The 18689-nt window shown below is 33.3% G+C and overlaps 1 protein-coding gene across 2 annotated transcripts; it reads left to right on the top strand.

The window, feature by feature from the left end:
- Nucleotides 1–1490: 1490 nt before the first annotated feature.
- On the top strand, nt 1491–17882 carry LOC125059154 (nose resistant to fluoxetine protein 6-like). Of its 2 annotated transcripts, none has more exons than XM_047663447.1 (12): nt 1491–1621; nt 2226–2362; nt 9748–9857; nt 10016–10224; nt 10559–10752; nt 11787–11950; nt 12938–13123; nt 13780–13956; nt 14448–14598; nt 16265–16448; nt 16656–16795; nt 17481–17882. In XM_047663447.1, exons 1-12 carry the CDS (start codon nt 1516–1518, stop codon nt 17652–17654), a joined length of 1932 nt encoding a protein of 643 aa, XP_047519403.1. In that variant the 5' UTR covers nt 1491–1515; the 3' UTR covers nt 17655–17882. The 2 variants fall into 2 exon arrangements, with proteins under 2 accessions (XP_047519403.1, XP_047519395.1); XM_047663439.1 differs by having other exon boundaries at nt 16256–16448.
- Nucleotides 17883–18689: the final 807 nt, after the last annotated feature.

Here is an 18689-nt window from a genome sequence, read left to right as displayed (position 1 = left end):
GCTGAAGCCACTAGGCCAACACTGCTCTTTTTCTTTTCTATTTAAAACATTAGTTAAAAAATACTGAAATATTTGTTTATTTATTTCGTCATCTAAAACACAATTTGCTAAAATACAACGCCTTTTCAACTTTGTTGCTAAATGACATTTGCGCGTAATTGCACTTACTTGACTTTGAAATTCATTTCTATTTTGTTATATTATATTAATAACACACCTGGTGTGTCAATCAATACGTGCCGTAAAAGATGTTTATTAAAATATTGGTTATATTTGTCTAATCACGGCTCTACCTTAAAACAGCTCCAAATTTAATTTTACATATTTTCATCACTCGGCAATGATGTACCATGCAATAATGTGGTGGCGCATGCGCTTTAAATTAATTAAAACATCATGATTTGTGAAATGGTATTTTTGGCTTTAACCTAATCTTTTTTCTATCGTTCTTTACAACTTGTATATAGTACCCCCAAGTAATATTAAGGAGGCGCATGGCTTCGACCCCTTAAAAATTGAAAAATCTGTAAAATATTGTAACTCGGGTTATTCTAGACGCATTTTTATTTTTATTACCTTTTTGCCAATTATATATACCTATTACTAGCTGACCGGGCAAACGTCGTTTTGCCATGTATATCATTTATAATAAAAAAAATGGGGTTGATCGTAGAGGGGTGGACTACCCTTAACATTTAGGGGGATGAAAAATAGATACCCAATATGTACAAAAAATTTCATGAGAATCGGTCGAGCCGTTTCGGAGGAGTTTAACCACAAACACCGCGACACGAGAATTTTATATATTAGATTTTAGTTTGTGCGTATTGTGAACTATTGTAAAGGCAAAGTATTAGTAGTATATTATCAGTCTAATCTCTCTTATTGTTCCCAAACTAATTTCCTCGCTTTCCTTACGACTGACAATTGTGTGTCTTTCATGTTATGAAAATATGGAAACGAGGTACGTACTCAGGGCTTATTTTTTTTTAATAAAAAATTGTGTATCAACTGCCACCGAACCGTTATTTTGGCCAATGGACTTGTATGCTAGGTCATGTCAATAAATAAAAAATAGTAAACAGTTGTTCCAAATTTACATGTTGTATTTCAATATGGTTATATTGCATATATGTAATATATTATTGTTATATTGCATAACTCTTTAGTAAAAGTGTAGTTTATTATATAGTTTTTTTGTAATGGGAACAGCTTTTATTAACCATAAACGTAACATTCATAGTTTTAATCGCTTGCAATGCTTTAGCGTAGACAATAGTATTGTACGTTTTAAAAACTTGTGTATTTATTAAATTTACTTACTAAACTAGGTCCTATTCTTTCGAATCGATAAGTACAAAGTGTAGTAAGATTTTTTTATGAGATATTATCGTGTCTATTCTGAAGTGTTTAAACTATCGGGAAAATTAATGCAAAAGCCGGTAGAGTGGGTGAATTCGAAGCGAGTTAGAGGGTTATGCAAGAGTCAGCTATTGGTACAGTTCGTTCGCCGTCATGTCGCGAAGCGTTCGCGTGCTGCTGGCCCTTGGCCTGGTGGGCTATGGTTATGCGTATTCCGGTGACAACTCAACCACTCCCAATGTTATATATGATCTCACAGGTAAGAGCCAATTTAATAAGAAAATTATAGTCAATCGAAGAATGATTCCAAATACAAACCCCTGCAGCTGGAAATTCAAAATCCTCGAACAGTAAAATAGTACTCGCAATTAAAATGCGCAAATTGATAAAGAATCCCTAATAATAAGTTTATTGTTATAAAAGTTAATAATATAAATTTTAATAGATTTGGTCATAAAAAAACATTTAATCAAAGTTAGAATTATTTATAAGGAAATTGACTAGAATACTATCTACTTTATTTTTCTGATATATTATCCATATCATATCATGCTTCACGACTGATTTGAGAGCGACCACCGATGCGAAAACCGCTGTGTGAGTTCGAAAAGTGAGTTACAGAATCGCAGGGCTGTACAAACCAAAGATATTTTTTTTACACAAAAAGTTAACCTATTAATCACGATCCAACGTTCTGGGGCCAAAGCATGTCTATATAGTTCGTATGCATAGCCGTGTTTTTAGGGTTTGTTCGGTGCTTGCCTGTTACTTTCTATGATTTTCAACCGAAATAATTATTTCGCTGCTATTCGCACTGTGCAACAGAGATTCTAAGCAACATTGTTAATATTATACATTTCCAGATGAAGAATACTATGCAATGCCGCGGCTTTTCTCGCTGGATGATTACATGGCATGCTTAGCACCTGGTGGTGTATATTGTCTGGGAAGCTTCGAGCTAGTTGCACCTTTAGATCATCACCTTTACCAGACCATGAAGGTAGGAACTATATTATATTTTTGTTGTATAGTGTCTTACTATAGTAGGTTCGGATAAAAATGCCTAATAATTTAACATATTATATATAACAAAATCAAAATAGGCATCGTAAATTTGGTAATTGAATTGTGAAAGTCTTCCCTCTTAGCTAGGCCGAACCTATCTAATACATGTCCATATCCAAATTTTATCTCGATATATTTATCTGTTTTATGTGTAGTTTTCAAAAACCTTTCGATGTTTTTTTTATTTAATATTATTCCATATTTTGTCAACAACAGGCCTGAAGATAAACCTATATAAGAAATAGTATTCGTTTTTACAACTAACTCCCAAGCGAAATTAGAGAATTATCAATTAATAAATTCAAAACTCTCGTTAAACGTAAATTAATCAAAAAAGATTTTTATAAATTATGCGAATATTCAAATGATCGTAATCCTTGGCATTGATTAGCTCCAGTTCAAACAATGCATCAAAACTTAGCGATTAAAAAGAGTGGCGAAGAGTTTCTTGGACTTCTTGCCCGCTCTACGCTCTTGACTTGCGAACTAGTACAATGTAAATTTAGAATCAATTTAACATATTTTCTGTTGAAGTTCATAAGTATACTTGGATACCTATATGAATAATGTTATTTTAAGTTTGTTTTATTTTAGTTTTTTGTAATTTGAATTTTTTCTTTGATTAGTAATTGTTTTGGTTTTTTTTGTATAAAGGTTGATTTACATCAAACGAACATAGAGCTAGAGCTAGAACAAGAGCATTCTTTCGTAATCTTTTAATGTAAACGAAAGCTAGAGGTATCGATTTACATCAAACGAACATAGAGCTAGAGCTAGAACGAGAGCATTCTTTCGTAATCTTTTAGTGTAAACAAAAGCTAGATCAAATGTTCTTTGCTCATTCGTGTCAATTCTGTGGTTAGTATTGGTAGTGCTTCGTTATGTCTGACTCTGACAGCGATATCATTATTGCAAGTGCTGCATTTATTATTTTGTCGCGAAAACTCAAAAATAAAAGAAGGAAGAGACGTTGGTGGGTTACAAATTTAATGCATCGAAGGACACTGGATAATGTAGGTGAAACAATGACGGATATGCGAAAACAAGAAGAAAGTGGACAATTCCAAAACTTTTGTAGAATGGCGCCGGAGGATTTTGATCATTTACTATCTCTGACCATCGAAAAAATTCGAAAATCAAGTACGAATTTTAGAGACTCGATTCCTGCATATGACAAACTAGCAGTCAACAGGCTTCTATCATTAATAAACATTTTTCTTGAGACCAATCCATAATTTAATCGATAAGATACGTAAACAATCGCTAGAACACAAGAACGCTTTGAAAAGACCGCTCAGTGGCGCGAGCACGTCCGAACACGCTAGAACGCTCTAAGCAACTGTTCGCGCGCTCTTGCGCCGTTTACATCAAGCGAACGAGCATTCTTAGAATATTCTATAGAATCTTTGCGAACGCACTAAGAACAACGAAAGAATGCTCTGCGCCTGTTTACACTACAAGAATTTGATGTAGTGGGGATAGAATGAGCATTCGCTCGTTTGATGTAAATCGACCTTAATAATAGGTTATGATCTCTTTATGTTTGTCATGTTTGCCTTTAAATGCTTGTCACATTCAAAATTGTATTTTGTGTTTGTTTTTACCAATGTGTCAGTGTGCCGAGCGTTGGCAAGCTTTTTCTCAATAAAAAAAAGAAAAGATCACGTCTTAGAAAATGGTACAAAATGATGCAGAATTTTTCCAGTGTTTCCAATTTGTTAAACCTAAATTTGGTAAGAATATAAAGACAGATTTAATGATTGTTACGCAAATCAAAAACTCATCATAGCTTCTAAAAACTTATAATGCGCGGATATTCCGTTTCAAATAATAGCTGTTTTGTGTTACTTACATATTATAAATAACCACTGTCGATTTAAGTATAAATTTTAATCATGCCAGCTCCTTGTTATTCTAAATATAAGAACTGCAGTCGAACAAACAATGAATTCTGTATCCATGGAAATAATTGGAAATAATTGCTCCATAGGACAATCCTATGATTGGCTCTATAGCCTGGACAAAATCAAATTGGTTGCTGATTTTTTGCTTTAATGCTACAAATGTAATTATTATTATTTTTTTTTTTTGTATCTCACACACTGTTTTGTTGTGTTTTTTAATATTTTTTATTACTCTTTAATGTTAATATTCTACGGTTTCGATATTTGTAAATATGTGAGGAACATGTATACTAACTTTTTTAGTATAGTAGTTTATTCTAAGAGTACATTGTCTTCACATATAATTATTTAACAAATGTAACAAAATATTGTAAACCTATTTTAAAAGAGTAAGTGTGGAGTTTCTTGCCCATTCTTCTCCACACGAAACTACCTTTTGGAAGGGGCAACTAGAATCATCTTTATATTTTATTTTTTTTGACGTTCAAAAGTGCCATTTTAGATGGTCTAATTGAAATAAACGATTTGACTTTGACTTGACTTTGACTTTGAATTCTTTTGTTTCAAGTATGTATTGAAAAATATACATGCACATTGCGCATATTATAATACATGTTGAAGATCTAAAACAATTAAATCTATGTCAATTATAAGATATAACAATCATGGTCGTAAGCAAAAGCTTTTGAGGTATGAAACTGGTACAGCCCTGCGATTCTGTAACTCACTTTTCGAACTCACACAGCGGTTTTCGCATCGGCGGTCGCTCTCAAATCAGTCGTGAAGCAGTCATTTTATGATTTGGCATTCTGAATAGGTGGGAGATTGTAGTTTATTGTTTATCCGAATGCCAAATCATAAAATGACTGCTTCACGACTGATTTGGGAGCGACCGCTGATGCGAAAACCGCTGTGCGAGTTCGAAAACTGAGTTACAGAATCGCAGGGCTGGTATGTAAGTTTTGACCATAGTAATCGTAGATAGAGGAAGCTTTTTCGAAGGTTCTCACAAAACTCAGAAACTTGTCGAAGGCTATTCGGTTACAATAACTATTTGACAAGGTTTGCATATATCAAAAACTGGAACCTTAAAATAATTATAATTGTTTAGACGTCACGGATACAAAAAATATTATTCATGTTTTTTTTTCAATTAACATGTTTTAATTTTAATATCAAACGAATTAGGTTACCTTGCCGAAACCGCGTATATACATATTATTAGATTTTTGTAATTTAAGAATTAGGATGTGCAATTATGTATTTCATAAATTACCATCTAAAATTCGTAATATTAGCGTGTTTAACCAATTTAAAAGGGCATTAAAGATACATAACAGACGAGCCTAGTAGACTAAAATTAGGACGGCTATCTGATGGCGACATGTATCTCGTTCGTATACGATTATATGTTAAGATTCTCATGTAAAAAAATAACAGTTTTGTAATGAGAAATAAAGTTGGTTTAAAGAACAAGATTATAGATATTAAATTTTTCACTAATTTATTTAATTTCTTTCAATTTATATTCTCAATATAGTAATACATATTACTAACAAGAAATTTTGCGACATCTTCTGTTTAAATTACTTTGAAACTCGTTTTTACAATGGAATTTTTTTATACTTTTAGGTAAATAATTATTGGGTAAACAAAGTGATGTCAGTGATTGCGACATTATATTATGTGATAGGGCAGTTGAGTTAGGCATCTGAAAGATTTTAGAACGTGTTAAGACAGTGAAAGGGAGTAGGGCGCGCGGGGAAGGAGGCAAGGGGGGAGTCAATGACCCCTAGATCTGATTCAAATAAAATAATGTGTAGTTTAAAACACAAGGTTATTAAAAATTTGATAACGTTTGTTAGACAAAAAATAGTTATTCAATTCAATCGAATACAAATATGTTTAGTTAGAAATAAGTTCCTTAAAGTTTATGATAAATACAAACTGGTTTTAAATAAAAGACAAATGAGTTTATTTAATTTGATTAATGTTACGCTTGAATTATAATAAAGAACTGGTCTCTTTACATCGTAAGCGACCAATTCTTTTTTATTTGTTTTTTTTTAGTTTGTAAACCCTTTAGAAACTATATAATAATCTCTTCACATATTTCTTTTTGACACTACTTCTCATATCCACAGATAAACATAAAACTTTTGACTGTTTATGTACTCGGTGAAACTTTTTTCGTGACATATCGATAATCATTAAATATTTGTAACATTTAGTTTAATATTGCCGTTTAAACTGGGTTATGTTATCTAATGTGAGACAAGTTCTAAATTTTCAATACCAACGAAAATATTTTTTATGATTTTTTATATAAAGTTGTGACGTAGGAAATGAGCCTACTTGAATCTAATAGTCGGTATTTAGGCGTAATCTAGTCACTGCGCAATGATTGCGTCATGCCTTGCGTTTCCCGGAAAGCATCTAACTACAGTCTATGACTGTGATTAAGAAAAGTAAAAGTAAAACTACACGGTGTGATGATACCGTAAAAGTATTGGTTTTAATGTGTTTTTAATAGCGAATCCCAAAGACAATGCTTGAATATAATACGGAGCACTGTTTAAAATTGCTCATATACATTCTATATGGGAATAAGTAAGAATGAGAAATAGTTAATACACAATATTAATTGTTAGTTTATTATTGTTTTTCTCCTTACATACAATTTACTGAGAAGCGTATTCCTCCAAAACAGTAGCATGTTCCGTAAAATTGGTAACGATTATTTTATGAGGTTGAGGTTGTCTTGCTACATTAGGAACTAATCTTCATTAGTGGCCTTTGCGGCGTAGGACTCCTGAACCAAACCATTTCATCTTATCTCAGCTTTCCAACCTCATATCATCGGGAATTAGGAAATCAATATTTGTAAACTTTATTTTAATTGTATTTATTTCTTTGACACTTTACCAGTAAAAACAAAATGCAGCAAAAGAAATAAATTGAGCTCCAGCATACAAGCGATGCGCGCGTTGAACTCATGTATATGAGTTGCCCTTTAAATAATCAAATCGACAAACCACCGATATGGTATCGTCTAAATTATGTTTGATTCGAGATTCTACCATTTTGAAATTACGTCCACTCTGATTGGTGTCGTCTGAAACTTAATTGGTGTCATAAGTACGGGAAACTAGACAACCAAATAAACTTCCGTTCACGTTAAAATACTTCGTACATATAAAGTATCACAATTATTATATGTACAATATAAAACATATTTTATTTATTTAAGCCAGTGCTTATACACTTGCCGGCTCTGAGCTAACTATACAAACAACCATATAAGAGTACTAGTGGACCCCACAGACGTTGTCCTGCATGATATTTCAAGCTATTAGGATATTAAAGTATGAAAGTACCGATTGCAGCGCCACCTGCCGGGCTGATTTGTGAATCTAAACCATTCCCAGATCCCCTTGAACACACACAAAAAATTTCATCAAAATCGGTCCAGTCGTTTGAGAGAAGTTCAGTGACATACACACTCACAGAAGAATTATATATATAAAGATTTTTCGTGACCTTATGAGAGGGACTGCCTCGTTTCTGTAGCACGCGATACAGAGACAGGATGCAGCATATCTCCAGAGTTCGCAGCTGTGAGGAGTCAGGCAAATAGGATTGTCGGCACTGCTATATATACCTGAGACATGGATGGCTATTGCCTCGTACCTTTTTTTTAAATTTTTGTTTTCATAATTGATTTTCGATCACTTATTGTAACTATATTTTAAACGACTTATGAACAAAATATATTTAATTACTAAGAGATAATGGCAGTTATGTAATATTTACAAAGTTTCTGGTACAACGACATTTAAATGTTAAATGTCAATGACTGATTCATGCATTTCTACTTCTCGACTCGAAGATTAGCAATAAAAATATTCGCATATAGTAAATTGTAGTATTACTTACAAAAATAAGACAATCTCCTGCCTCATATTATAAAACAGAATACCTATGCAAATATTTTTCTATATATAAATGCGGACTAAATTTACAATAAGGGTTTAAAATCAAGAAGATGAAGTATTAAGAAAGATACTTAAACTTCAAAAGATAAGCACATAGTAAAGTATTACAGACCTATGTCTTTAATGTCATCGTAAATGTTATAAGGAAACGATACAATGGTACTCGACATGTGAAAGAGGAAAGTAGTTCGTTTCGTCACTGCGCAGAATGCGGACCGTTCCGCTAGAGACTCAATGGCCAATGCTAGGGCTGCTTCAAAACGTGTATTGCGTTCACGTGGACAAAGGCAATTAGTTCACAACCCCTGAATTGCATCTGTTTTTTTCAAACACATTAAAGGTCTCACGAACATCTGGAAGAGAATCTTAGAATGTTCTAATGGTTTGACAAATTTTATGGCGTAATAGATTAGACATGGATAGTTGACCAGTAAAACCTGACATGCCGTAACTGTATCGACCTACAATTTTCGGTAGTGCGGTGACGTCATACCCTGAAACGCGCTGACAAAGTTGTTTCGACTCCTAAGGATATATACAACTTCTTGGATTTAGTCACAAGGGCCTTCGGGCAGCCAGTCAGTGGTTAGACTGGTCAAGGACCTTCCCTTTTTGTTGGAGAATCCTTCCTCCAGTCTCGTTACTTTTCCATGATTTTGGAAATGATCCGAATAGTGTTGTTAAGAATATATTTTGATGCATTTTTCTTTCATTCGAAGTTTGGCTCAAGACACTAAAAATAAACTTTTTTGCAACTAATGATAACATTCCCTATTAATTTTTAGAACGTTTTAGAATGCCCGACTAATATTATAATTTATATTCAAAGGCATATAATATGCTTCCTTTTATATCCCCATTTCCTTTGAATAGTGTGAATTTCTCGCAAAATTACCGGATATTGTACATTCCTCATATTTTCAACATGCGTACTATTTGACATGTTCTAACCATTAATGATTATTATTGTTGTATGGCATCCCTAAATGGTAGGTCAGTGCGCGCGCGTGCATGTAATATGCGTTACAGCAGCTAAATGTATGTATGTGTGCACGTGACCTGTGAGACACTCACGACTCAATTATAACGAAATACTATAAATTATTTAGCGGAATTAAAATCGCTTCAATAAACAAAGCGTCATTAATTTTCAACATTCAAGATCAACTGAAATAACTGACATTATTTGTTGATAGGATTTTTGTAGCAAAATATTTTATATATGATCGTATTTTTGTGAACTTTAAAATAATTCTATATCACAAACACGAACAAACTTGCAATAAACACACCCGATGTTATTAAAATTCTTTACTTTACGCTATTTATTATTAGGGTTTTTATTTTTTATACTTTATCATAGATAAAGAAATGTTATATATATAAAGGTAGGCATGTAAAATACGGCTATGTATGCACAGGGATGGAGCAACAACTGGGTGGATAATTTTAACCACACACGACTGCACCGTGGCCTGTGCGTTTCGCGTCACTGTCCAAATCCTGGGAATGAGGAACCTCTGGAGGCATGGTAAGTAAAATGGAACGAAATAACCGTTTAGTTAGTCAAGTAGTAGTTTTTTGTGAATAGGAATTGATAAAATTATATTAAAACCGCTTCAGTTTACATTCCATAATGAAATATCTTTCGCTTTACTTGCATTTTAAATATTATTTCCTACACTCCAGGTTTGAATCTTGTGTAAATACAAGCACAACATCAGCCTACAACATATCCGCGCGCCTCTATCAGCTAGAGTACTGCCGACGTGGTATTATCGACCCTCCACCATTGACAAATAATCAGCGAGCTTTTGCTGCAGTCTTCGCAACTCTGATTGCCTTAGCAGCCATAAGCACCTGCCTGGATCTAACACTCACCGACCACGCTAAGGAAGGCAAGAGATTTTTTATTTCTCACTTCATAAGAATGTATTGATTTTTTTAAGACTCATCCAAATAGTCTTTAGTCGTAACGAGTTATATTATCCCGAGTAACAAAGGTTATATTTAGCCAAAATATGAGAAAAGTCATTGACATCCAGCTGTACGAAGGTACGACATTTAAAAAAGGATTTATGTATCGCTAGTATTAAAGAACGATTTTATCTTAATTCTATTCTAGCTTTAACTTATTTAAAGCATGACGTATTGGTTATCAATTTAAGGTATTCATGAATATTATCGTATGTAAAGATAAATAAACCTTATATGCATGATTGTACCCTTTAGTCCTAGGTTGGACGCTTTGCTGGTCAATACCACGGTCATGGCGGACTCTGACAGCACCATCACCACCGACTAGCTCAGCTGATCTTAGATGTTTCGACGGATTGAGAGTATTTTGCATGATGTCTGTCATCCTTGAACACGTTTGTTGGCTGGCCACCCTATCATATATAGATGATACAAGAAATATGGAGATGGTAAGATTATTTTATTTTCTATTTTGAAGTGAAACTTCTTTAGGCGCTTTTTTTAATGTTTTACGGATGAAACGCAATAATAATAATATTAGCGTTTTTGTCGAAGAAAAGCAAGAGAGCGATTGAGACCGATTGAGAGAGAGTGAGAAGGGCGAATTACCTTATAGAAATTCTATTTTTAAAATTAAAATTTCGTAAATTTCGTGTGCATATTATGACGATAACAACTTTTATAACTTTTTGAATCGTTATATCTCAGAAACGATGGCTCGTAAGAAAAAAAGTATTGATACATTTTTTTATAGATAATTTTATGATCTAAAATTTTTGTCTGAGGTACTTTTATGATAAAACTTATTGTTTTGCTGAAAATCATGAAAAACTCATATTTTTGACCTTTGACTTTGAATAAAAATTTTTCCTTACACGGGAATGATGGGGAACTTCTAGACATTGTTTATAATTATGTTTTGAACAATTTCACAGAAATTCAGCTTGTTGGGACTTTATGTAACTTCGAATGTCTAAATTGACCGGAGTAAAAGAGAATTTATGAAATATTAGTATTTTATATTTTATGCAAAATAATTATGCTAAATATTGAAATCTCAAATGACGAATTGTAAATTACAATGCCACGTGTTTTTCTTATCAAAGAAATAAATTTAAAAAATTCAATTTATAATTTTCGACACTTTTAATATTTTAATGACATTAAAATTCATTAAATTCCTAACATATCTTCCTTTTTCCCTCCCTAAGTCTCGCAAATGTAAAGTTTTAGATTTGTATAAATATGAACTTAAAAATTAGTTTGCCAAAGAAGTTTCACTTCTGACATGTGAAGTAGTAAGCACAAACTTTTTTTTTAAACTAAATACTATAGACATCGTAGCGATTAGTTTTACCTGAGCATATTGAGTCCACCCCAGTTGTTTAGTTGTAAGATATCTCACGTCAATAGACCTCGATCCTAAAGCGGAGGAAAGTGTACAAATAATCTACGTAATGTTTGCATTGTTTGATGACGGCAGATTCGACGTGAACCAGATGTGATACTGATGACGAACAGTACCTTGGTGGTACAAATCTTCTTCGTGATGTCTTCGTTCCTACTTGCATACAAGTTGCTGAAACAGAAGTCACGTGGTCCGATCTTTACTACCTTCTTGGAAACTATGATCAATAGAATTATCAGGTATGTATGTATTTATGGTTTTCGGCAAACATTCAACATTGAAATTATAAAGCAGAAGAATCTATTATTATAATTATACGCTCTAATCTCAGGACGTAATGGTTCAAATTGAATTGTGTGATTAACCGCCACTTTCAATTAAAGTGCTTTAAAAGTTTCAGCGATAATCAAACCAGTTTTGTAAATAAGGTAATAAATCTAACTTCTTAAAGAAAATTCAATTTAATATGTAACCTATTGGTGTAAGGGAGCGTTCAAGTATTACGTAACGAATTTTGGGAGGGGAGTCCTTTCGTAAAACGATACGATGTGGGGCGGGGATTGATTTACGCGTTATTGTTATTATTGGTTTCGACTTTCCAGTACTTTACACCACATAATGGTAACTTTTAACACACTGGGTGGTCACGAAACGTTTTACTATTGGGTACAGAAAAACGTTACTGCGCGTTACATGGGGGGGGGGGGGGTCAATAATCTCCAAAAATTGCGTGACGTAATACTTGAACGCTCCCTAAACCAAAACCAAGTTTTGTTTAAGAAATGTATTAAAGAAAAGCTGTGTAAAAAGGCTTACTATAAAGTCAACGATTATCTAGTTGATAAAAGGGCCTGGGACTAGTGCTAGACAGGCTACTTCTAATTAATTTGCGATATTTGTTTTAAATAAGTGTTGTTTGATGATTTGCTGTTTTAAAAGAGTACCGAGAGTTTTTTACGGCGGCTTTTTCTCTCGGCCTACACCCTCTGTCTTCTTTGCCGATGAGTAGGGATGCCTTCAAATTAAATGACGTGGAATAAGTGATACATGTATCTTATGTTCCATAATAAACATATTTTTTTTTTTTTTTTTTTATAATCTCAGTATATCTCTTAATAAGCCTAATTGCTTTGTAGCTTAATTTTCGTCAGGCACTAAGGCAGTTAAATCACTTTTATCAAGGCATTTGTGACCTAGCCATTTACAAGTCTAACCCGGTTTCACAGAATAAGCCCCAGTCACCTGATGGTCATATGGTTTGCATCATCATGGTGGGAACGTGTGAATAGCGGGCCACTATGGACACCACTGGTGGGAGGGGAAGCAGCTGTTTGTCGAAAAAAGTGGTGGACCCATCTTCTCTTTATTAATAACTTGGTGTATCCTGATGACAAGTGTCTCATACCAACATGGTAAGGCTACTTTAATTTAAAAAAATCGGTTGTCTGTAAAGATCAAATCAAAAATCGGTTTACTGACGATAGTTGAACGTGACAACGTCATAAAAAAATATTGATGGGATGGTTGCATTTTTCAAAAAAAAAATTAAATTTTATTTGTTTGATAGGTATTTTGTATGGATATAGAGAAGGAGGTAAATGGAAATCACAATTGAATTGATCAAGTTACATTTATTTGTATGCATAAATACAATTATGTCAATTTTAAATGGAACGCCTCAGAGCGAGGTAACGCCGCATGAGTCATGTTTTTTCGTGCGTTCAGCCGGCTCCATCGAATTATAAGACGTTGTCACGTCAAAAACATACATTCATTTGAGTTGAGGACGATTGAATCGTTTTTACATAGCTACTTCAACTTGACGTTCATAAGTGTACATTGTAAATCTATGATGTTATAATAATTGTGTGATACTCTTGTTAAGGCATTGGTGTAGAATTGGAATTCTAAATGAACAATGCAAGTTCGTGTTTCTGTTTAGTTCTAGATACGCCCCGCCCCCTCTTTAAGTTTTGCATACATAATAGTATTATTTCTAAACGCTTACTATTAAATGTTACATATCGTTCGTAAAGTATCTGTGTAATAAAATTACTCTAATCTACAGGTACCTGGCGGCAGATATGCAGCTGTATGCAGCGTCACTGCTTTTCCTACTACTGGTGCGAGGTCGGCGTACTGCGCTATTATTACTATCTGGGTTGTTTGTGGCCTTTACTGCTCTCAACTTTACATTTGCCTATGTGTGGCATCTAATACCTAACTTTGTGCTTCATAGACCTGAGTTAGTACACCATTTTATAAATAATTCTGCACTGTCTTTGGGGTAACGTGATTTTATATCGTGAAAGTAAAGTGGTTACTTGTAAACCAAAACTACTTACTTTAAAAAATAAAGTATAGAATTCAATGTAGGCTGCTCTAACCCCAAAGGAATAAGAAAAGAAAGAAACCTTGTGATAAAAATTTGTCAACTTCTAGCTCTAAATTGTGCCACATATTGTAAACAGTGCGTTGGAACTACTCCACTCCTGTTATCCATTCAGACAACTATCTACTAATATGATAAACAATGTGAAATGCTGGTGCAAGATCCAAGAATAAAATTATTAGATCAGAAAGAAATGCATATTAGTGACAACAGTGTTGCCTCACATTTTTTATAAAAAAAATTATAAATATTCACTTTAAATATGTCTTTAAATAGTTATTGTTAATTCTTTAACTCAGGGATGAGATCTATATTTTTTTATGAGTAAAACCATTTATATGTAGGTCTGTTCGGGCTTCATATGGTGGTGAAGCCTCTTTCAACGTGTTGTATCAGTCTCCTCTTGGCAATGCTCCCGCTGCAATTGGAGGCCTGTTGCTGGCATTAATACATCGAGAGATGAAAGATCGGGGAGTCTCTCTCTCACAACAGAAGGTATATTAATCATTAATTTTCTAAGATTTAATATCTTAATTATTTTTATTGTTATTTGACTTTAACTGGCTACCCTTCCACAGGTGCCTTCTATTCATAGCTTTTTATGTCTTTGTTTTATAATTAAATTATAAATTTAGTAAATGTAGTAAATATATACTTATATACATAATCGTCACAAAAAAATATTACTTAATTTGACTTGAATTCATTAATTAATTATAATGTGTTTAAGTTAGTTTGAAAAATATTCTACTAAAGTCAACTGTAGAATATTCATAAACATTCAAAAAATCCAAAACATAGGAAAAAAATACATAAATGGTGTATGTTGGTTGGCGTAATACGAAAACTGACACAATTTTCATAGTTGCACGCATATGAAAATTGTAACAAACAAAAATTACGTTTTACGTTCCAAATGTAAAATAAAAAGAACAAGTAGATTCGGAAATCTTTAATTAATGCCAAATCAAATACGGAGAAAATTTTATGTACATATTTAATACTTATGCAATTAAATTCTTTAATATTACTTAAACTGCCCTACATAAACCTTTCATTATTGTTGTGAAAATAATTGTGATAGGCCTCGTACAGAGCGTGACGTTTAAAAAAGTACTAAAGCCTCTAGAGGCAGACTCGTTACCGCATTTATACAATAGCTACAGACTTTTGCCTTTATAATCCTATATATGTAACGCACACTAGTGCATTGATAGACGCGTCGTCACTGGTGCCTCAATACGGAATCCCATAGATAACACATTACAGTTTTCTTTTAAAGAATACTACTATTAAGTAATGAAATCAAGCTCAAATATATTAGAAAAACTAAGTAGAAACCATAACATAGAATTTTTGAATGGTATTGCACCGTCGCTAAATTGATGGAGCCATAGTAGCAAAACTCATTTGTATGCAGGCGCCTCGTGTATCGTTAATAGCATGAAGACTACGTTTCAGTTCCATGTTGATTTTCGTATGTGATTAAGTGCCTGGTGAGGTAAGATAGACAAACCAAATGTCATTGGTCTTCGAACTACTTCTACTTGCATCCTTACATAACACAGGTGTCTTAGTTATCCGTTTTTTGGCCGGTGAGGTGGTCTTTTACTTTCACTAACTGGTTGGCGATGTCACCACTAGCCCTGATCAAAAAGATGATAAGAATTGTGTTTAAATCTAATAAATATTTATAATGTAATTTATTTACTTCTTATTACCTCGCTATTACGGTTACCTAATATTTTGCTTCCCATGAAGTAACTGATTAATGTTAAAGTAGTAAAAAAAGATCTATTTTTTTTTAAATTACAAGGTCAACGGGCATTCTTATCGCTAACAAGTACTTATCTGTTTTCAGCTAACAATAAATCCCTAACATGGATTTATGGCCCGGCCCACAAATCAACAACGTCGAACTTGACGGAATACTCTTCTTGTCAGATACAATCTTTGAGCTCTTATAAAAACAATCGCACCCAAATAGTGATCATTAGGGGAGTAATTTATGGGAAACCATGCCGGTTCCGTATGGGGTTCCTCAAGGGTTTCATTACGTGAATGTCCTCATTTTAACACGTGATTTTTGAGAGCATAAAATAAAATCAACTTATACAAATTGTAGTATTCTAGGATAAACTAATCTTTGTAGGGTTTCCAGACGTTCCGCTGGTTTTGTATATGTGCTGCTCCTGCTGCAGTGTGCTGGGCAGGCCTATCCCCTCTAGCAGCAGGATCACGACTACCCGCGCGTCTCCCTGCTGCTGCTTTAGCCGCGTTGGAAAGGCCTGTATTCGTGCTGCTAGTTCTAACTGCGCTGCTCGGAGCTATCAATGGTGTAAAATGTGAGTTATGAAATAAATATAAAGTCGAACTCTTTTTTACATTTAGCGTAGAGAAACGCAAAAGTGTTACAGTATTTACCTATGGAATGCAATAGAGGAAACTCCACTTTCCACACAGATATCGGTCAGATCCAATTTTATAACTTGTCGATAAATAGGATGGTAGAATAGCGTTATTTTAATTGGCGATATACATATATATTACAGCACCTTGGCGAACTTGGCTATCTCATATGGGCGCTGTAGTACCGCGGCTGTCATTCGGGGCTTTGCTGCTACATTTGCCTCTCAATAAAGCATTGCTCGCCAGTCGCATAGCGCCAATACAACTTGATAGATCACACGCCGTAAGTATTTTTTTACATTAATATATTGGTACATTATTATTTAATAATAAGAGTTCAAAACTCTCTATTATCCTACTAATATTATAAACGCGAAATTTTGTAAGTATGGATGGATGTTTGTTACTCTTTCATGTGAAAACGAATGAATGGATTTCATTAAAACTTTACAATAATATAGCTTATACATCAGAATAACACAAAGGTTACAATTTATAAAGATATTGTAGGAATTGTACAAAATATCTGCAAGCTATTCTGGCGTGCCCTGCCAAAACCGCTAGTAACACATATTTAATGTATGATGGAAATGTTTATGTTAAATGCAAAAGTCTTATGTGTAAGCCATTATAACCAAAATAGTGACTACAAGCATAACTATAAAAAATTGATAATTTATTTCAAATGCACATTTGGTAGTAATGAATTGATTCCTTAATGAAAATAGATATCGCTTCTGGTATTTAAAGTAGATAAAATATGTCTTTCACGGTACATCATTTGGACAAATATTATTTTAATCCTGCGCAGACGAAGTTGCGGGCGGGCACCAGCTAGTATTTTTTTTTTCTTTACGACCCGCAGACAATCTAATGCTGGTTTGGAGTCATCTTAATAAAATATTATTAATTTAGTTTTAGTAAACCACCATCACTGATAAGGTTTTATTTATATATTTCTATTGTAGATATACGAGTGGTTTGGCGTTGGTGTAATCGCTTATACAGCAGCTATCCCATTGGCGTTACTTGTTGAATTTCCTGCGCTGGCCCTATACCGGGAGTTACGTCGGGTAACAGTGCGACCTACATTAGACCCTACACAGGAGAAACTTGACAAACCTGAACCTGTACCACAGTGATAAATCTTTTGTGATGTTTATTTAATGTGCCACAGATTTATTATGGTTTTTAACCAAGATTATTTATACTATTAGTTATGTGTAGACACCGCATCGTAAATTTATTATCTATCAGTAATAAACATTACAAAACAATGATTTAACTCTAACTTCTAAGTAATTAGGAGTTATGTTCAGCAAGTCATTACCAAAGTTCGAAAGGTTTTAATGACACTAGAACTTTTTAGAGAAAAACAAATATACATCAATGGCCTAATTTTAAATATAATAAGCATTTTTTACTGTAGATTTTATGTTCTATATTACAAAAAGTGCTATATTGTTTTTGATATTTATCAACAACTATTCACATTATTGTTAAATTATTTCCATTTTAAATTTGAAATATTTAACATTTTGAGAGCCTAAAATTTATAACCATGTAGATTACACACAAATTCCAAGCCTTTTAAAAAGAAATTTTTAAAATATAAAATTATATTTTTTAAACTATTACATAGTTTCTACATTACACAAACCAATTTGGTTTAAGTACTTTAAAATAATCAATGATTGTATTTTTAGTATGACTAGCATTATAAGAAATAAGAATACTTTTAAATTATACAAAGTTTTTTATTAAGTCCTTATTTTATATCACCAAGTTGATATGAAATGAAAATGTACATGTACATTATATAGTAAACTATGTAGCTTGCACCAGTAAGCAACAAAGTTGCAAACTTGTAAAAGTTGTGTTCAATCATTCCATAAACATTCATCAGATTCCATATCCCCACCCCTATATCTATATGTTGTTAGTAAAAAATTTCTTAATTACATCAATACTTTTCCTGAATCTCTTGATCTCAACTAAGCCATACAGCGGTTAGAAAGTAATAACTTCTGTATTAAATTCGTGTGTATAGTCTGTGCTGACGACGTTAGAAAACAAAAAAAAGACGTCAACAAACAGATAGTGGAGTCACCATGCACTGGAGGCAGGAACCCTAACAAACAGGTTAACTCTACAGTGGATCTTTCGGTAATGATGCT

Source organism: Pieris napi, chromosome 2, assembly GCF_905475465.1.
Source record: "Pieris napi chromosome 2, ilPieNapi1.2, whole genome shotgun sequence".
Classification (NCBI taxonomy): Eukaryota; Metazoa; Arthropoda; class Insecta; order Lepidoptera; family Pieridae; genus Pieris; species Pieris napi.
The sequence above is the reverse complement of the archived record's forward strand: the minus strand, read 5'-3'. Positions and strand labels throughout refer to the sequence as shown.

Bases quoted from the DNA above. Each gene is read 5' to 3' on its own strand.
- LOC125059154 (XM_047663439.1), top strand. From the start codon at position 1,516: ATGTCGCGAAGCGTTCGCGTGCTGCTGGCCCTTGGCCTGGTGGGCTAT. The intron at 10,225-10,558 runs GCAAGAGATTTT...TGTACCCTTTAG, and splicing joins CACCGACCACGCTAAGGAAG to TCCTAGGTTGGACGCTTTGC. The intron at 11,951-12,937 runs GTATGTATGTAT...CCGGTTTCACAG, and splicing joins ATGATCAATAGAATTATCAG to AATAAGCCCCAGTCACCTGA.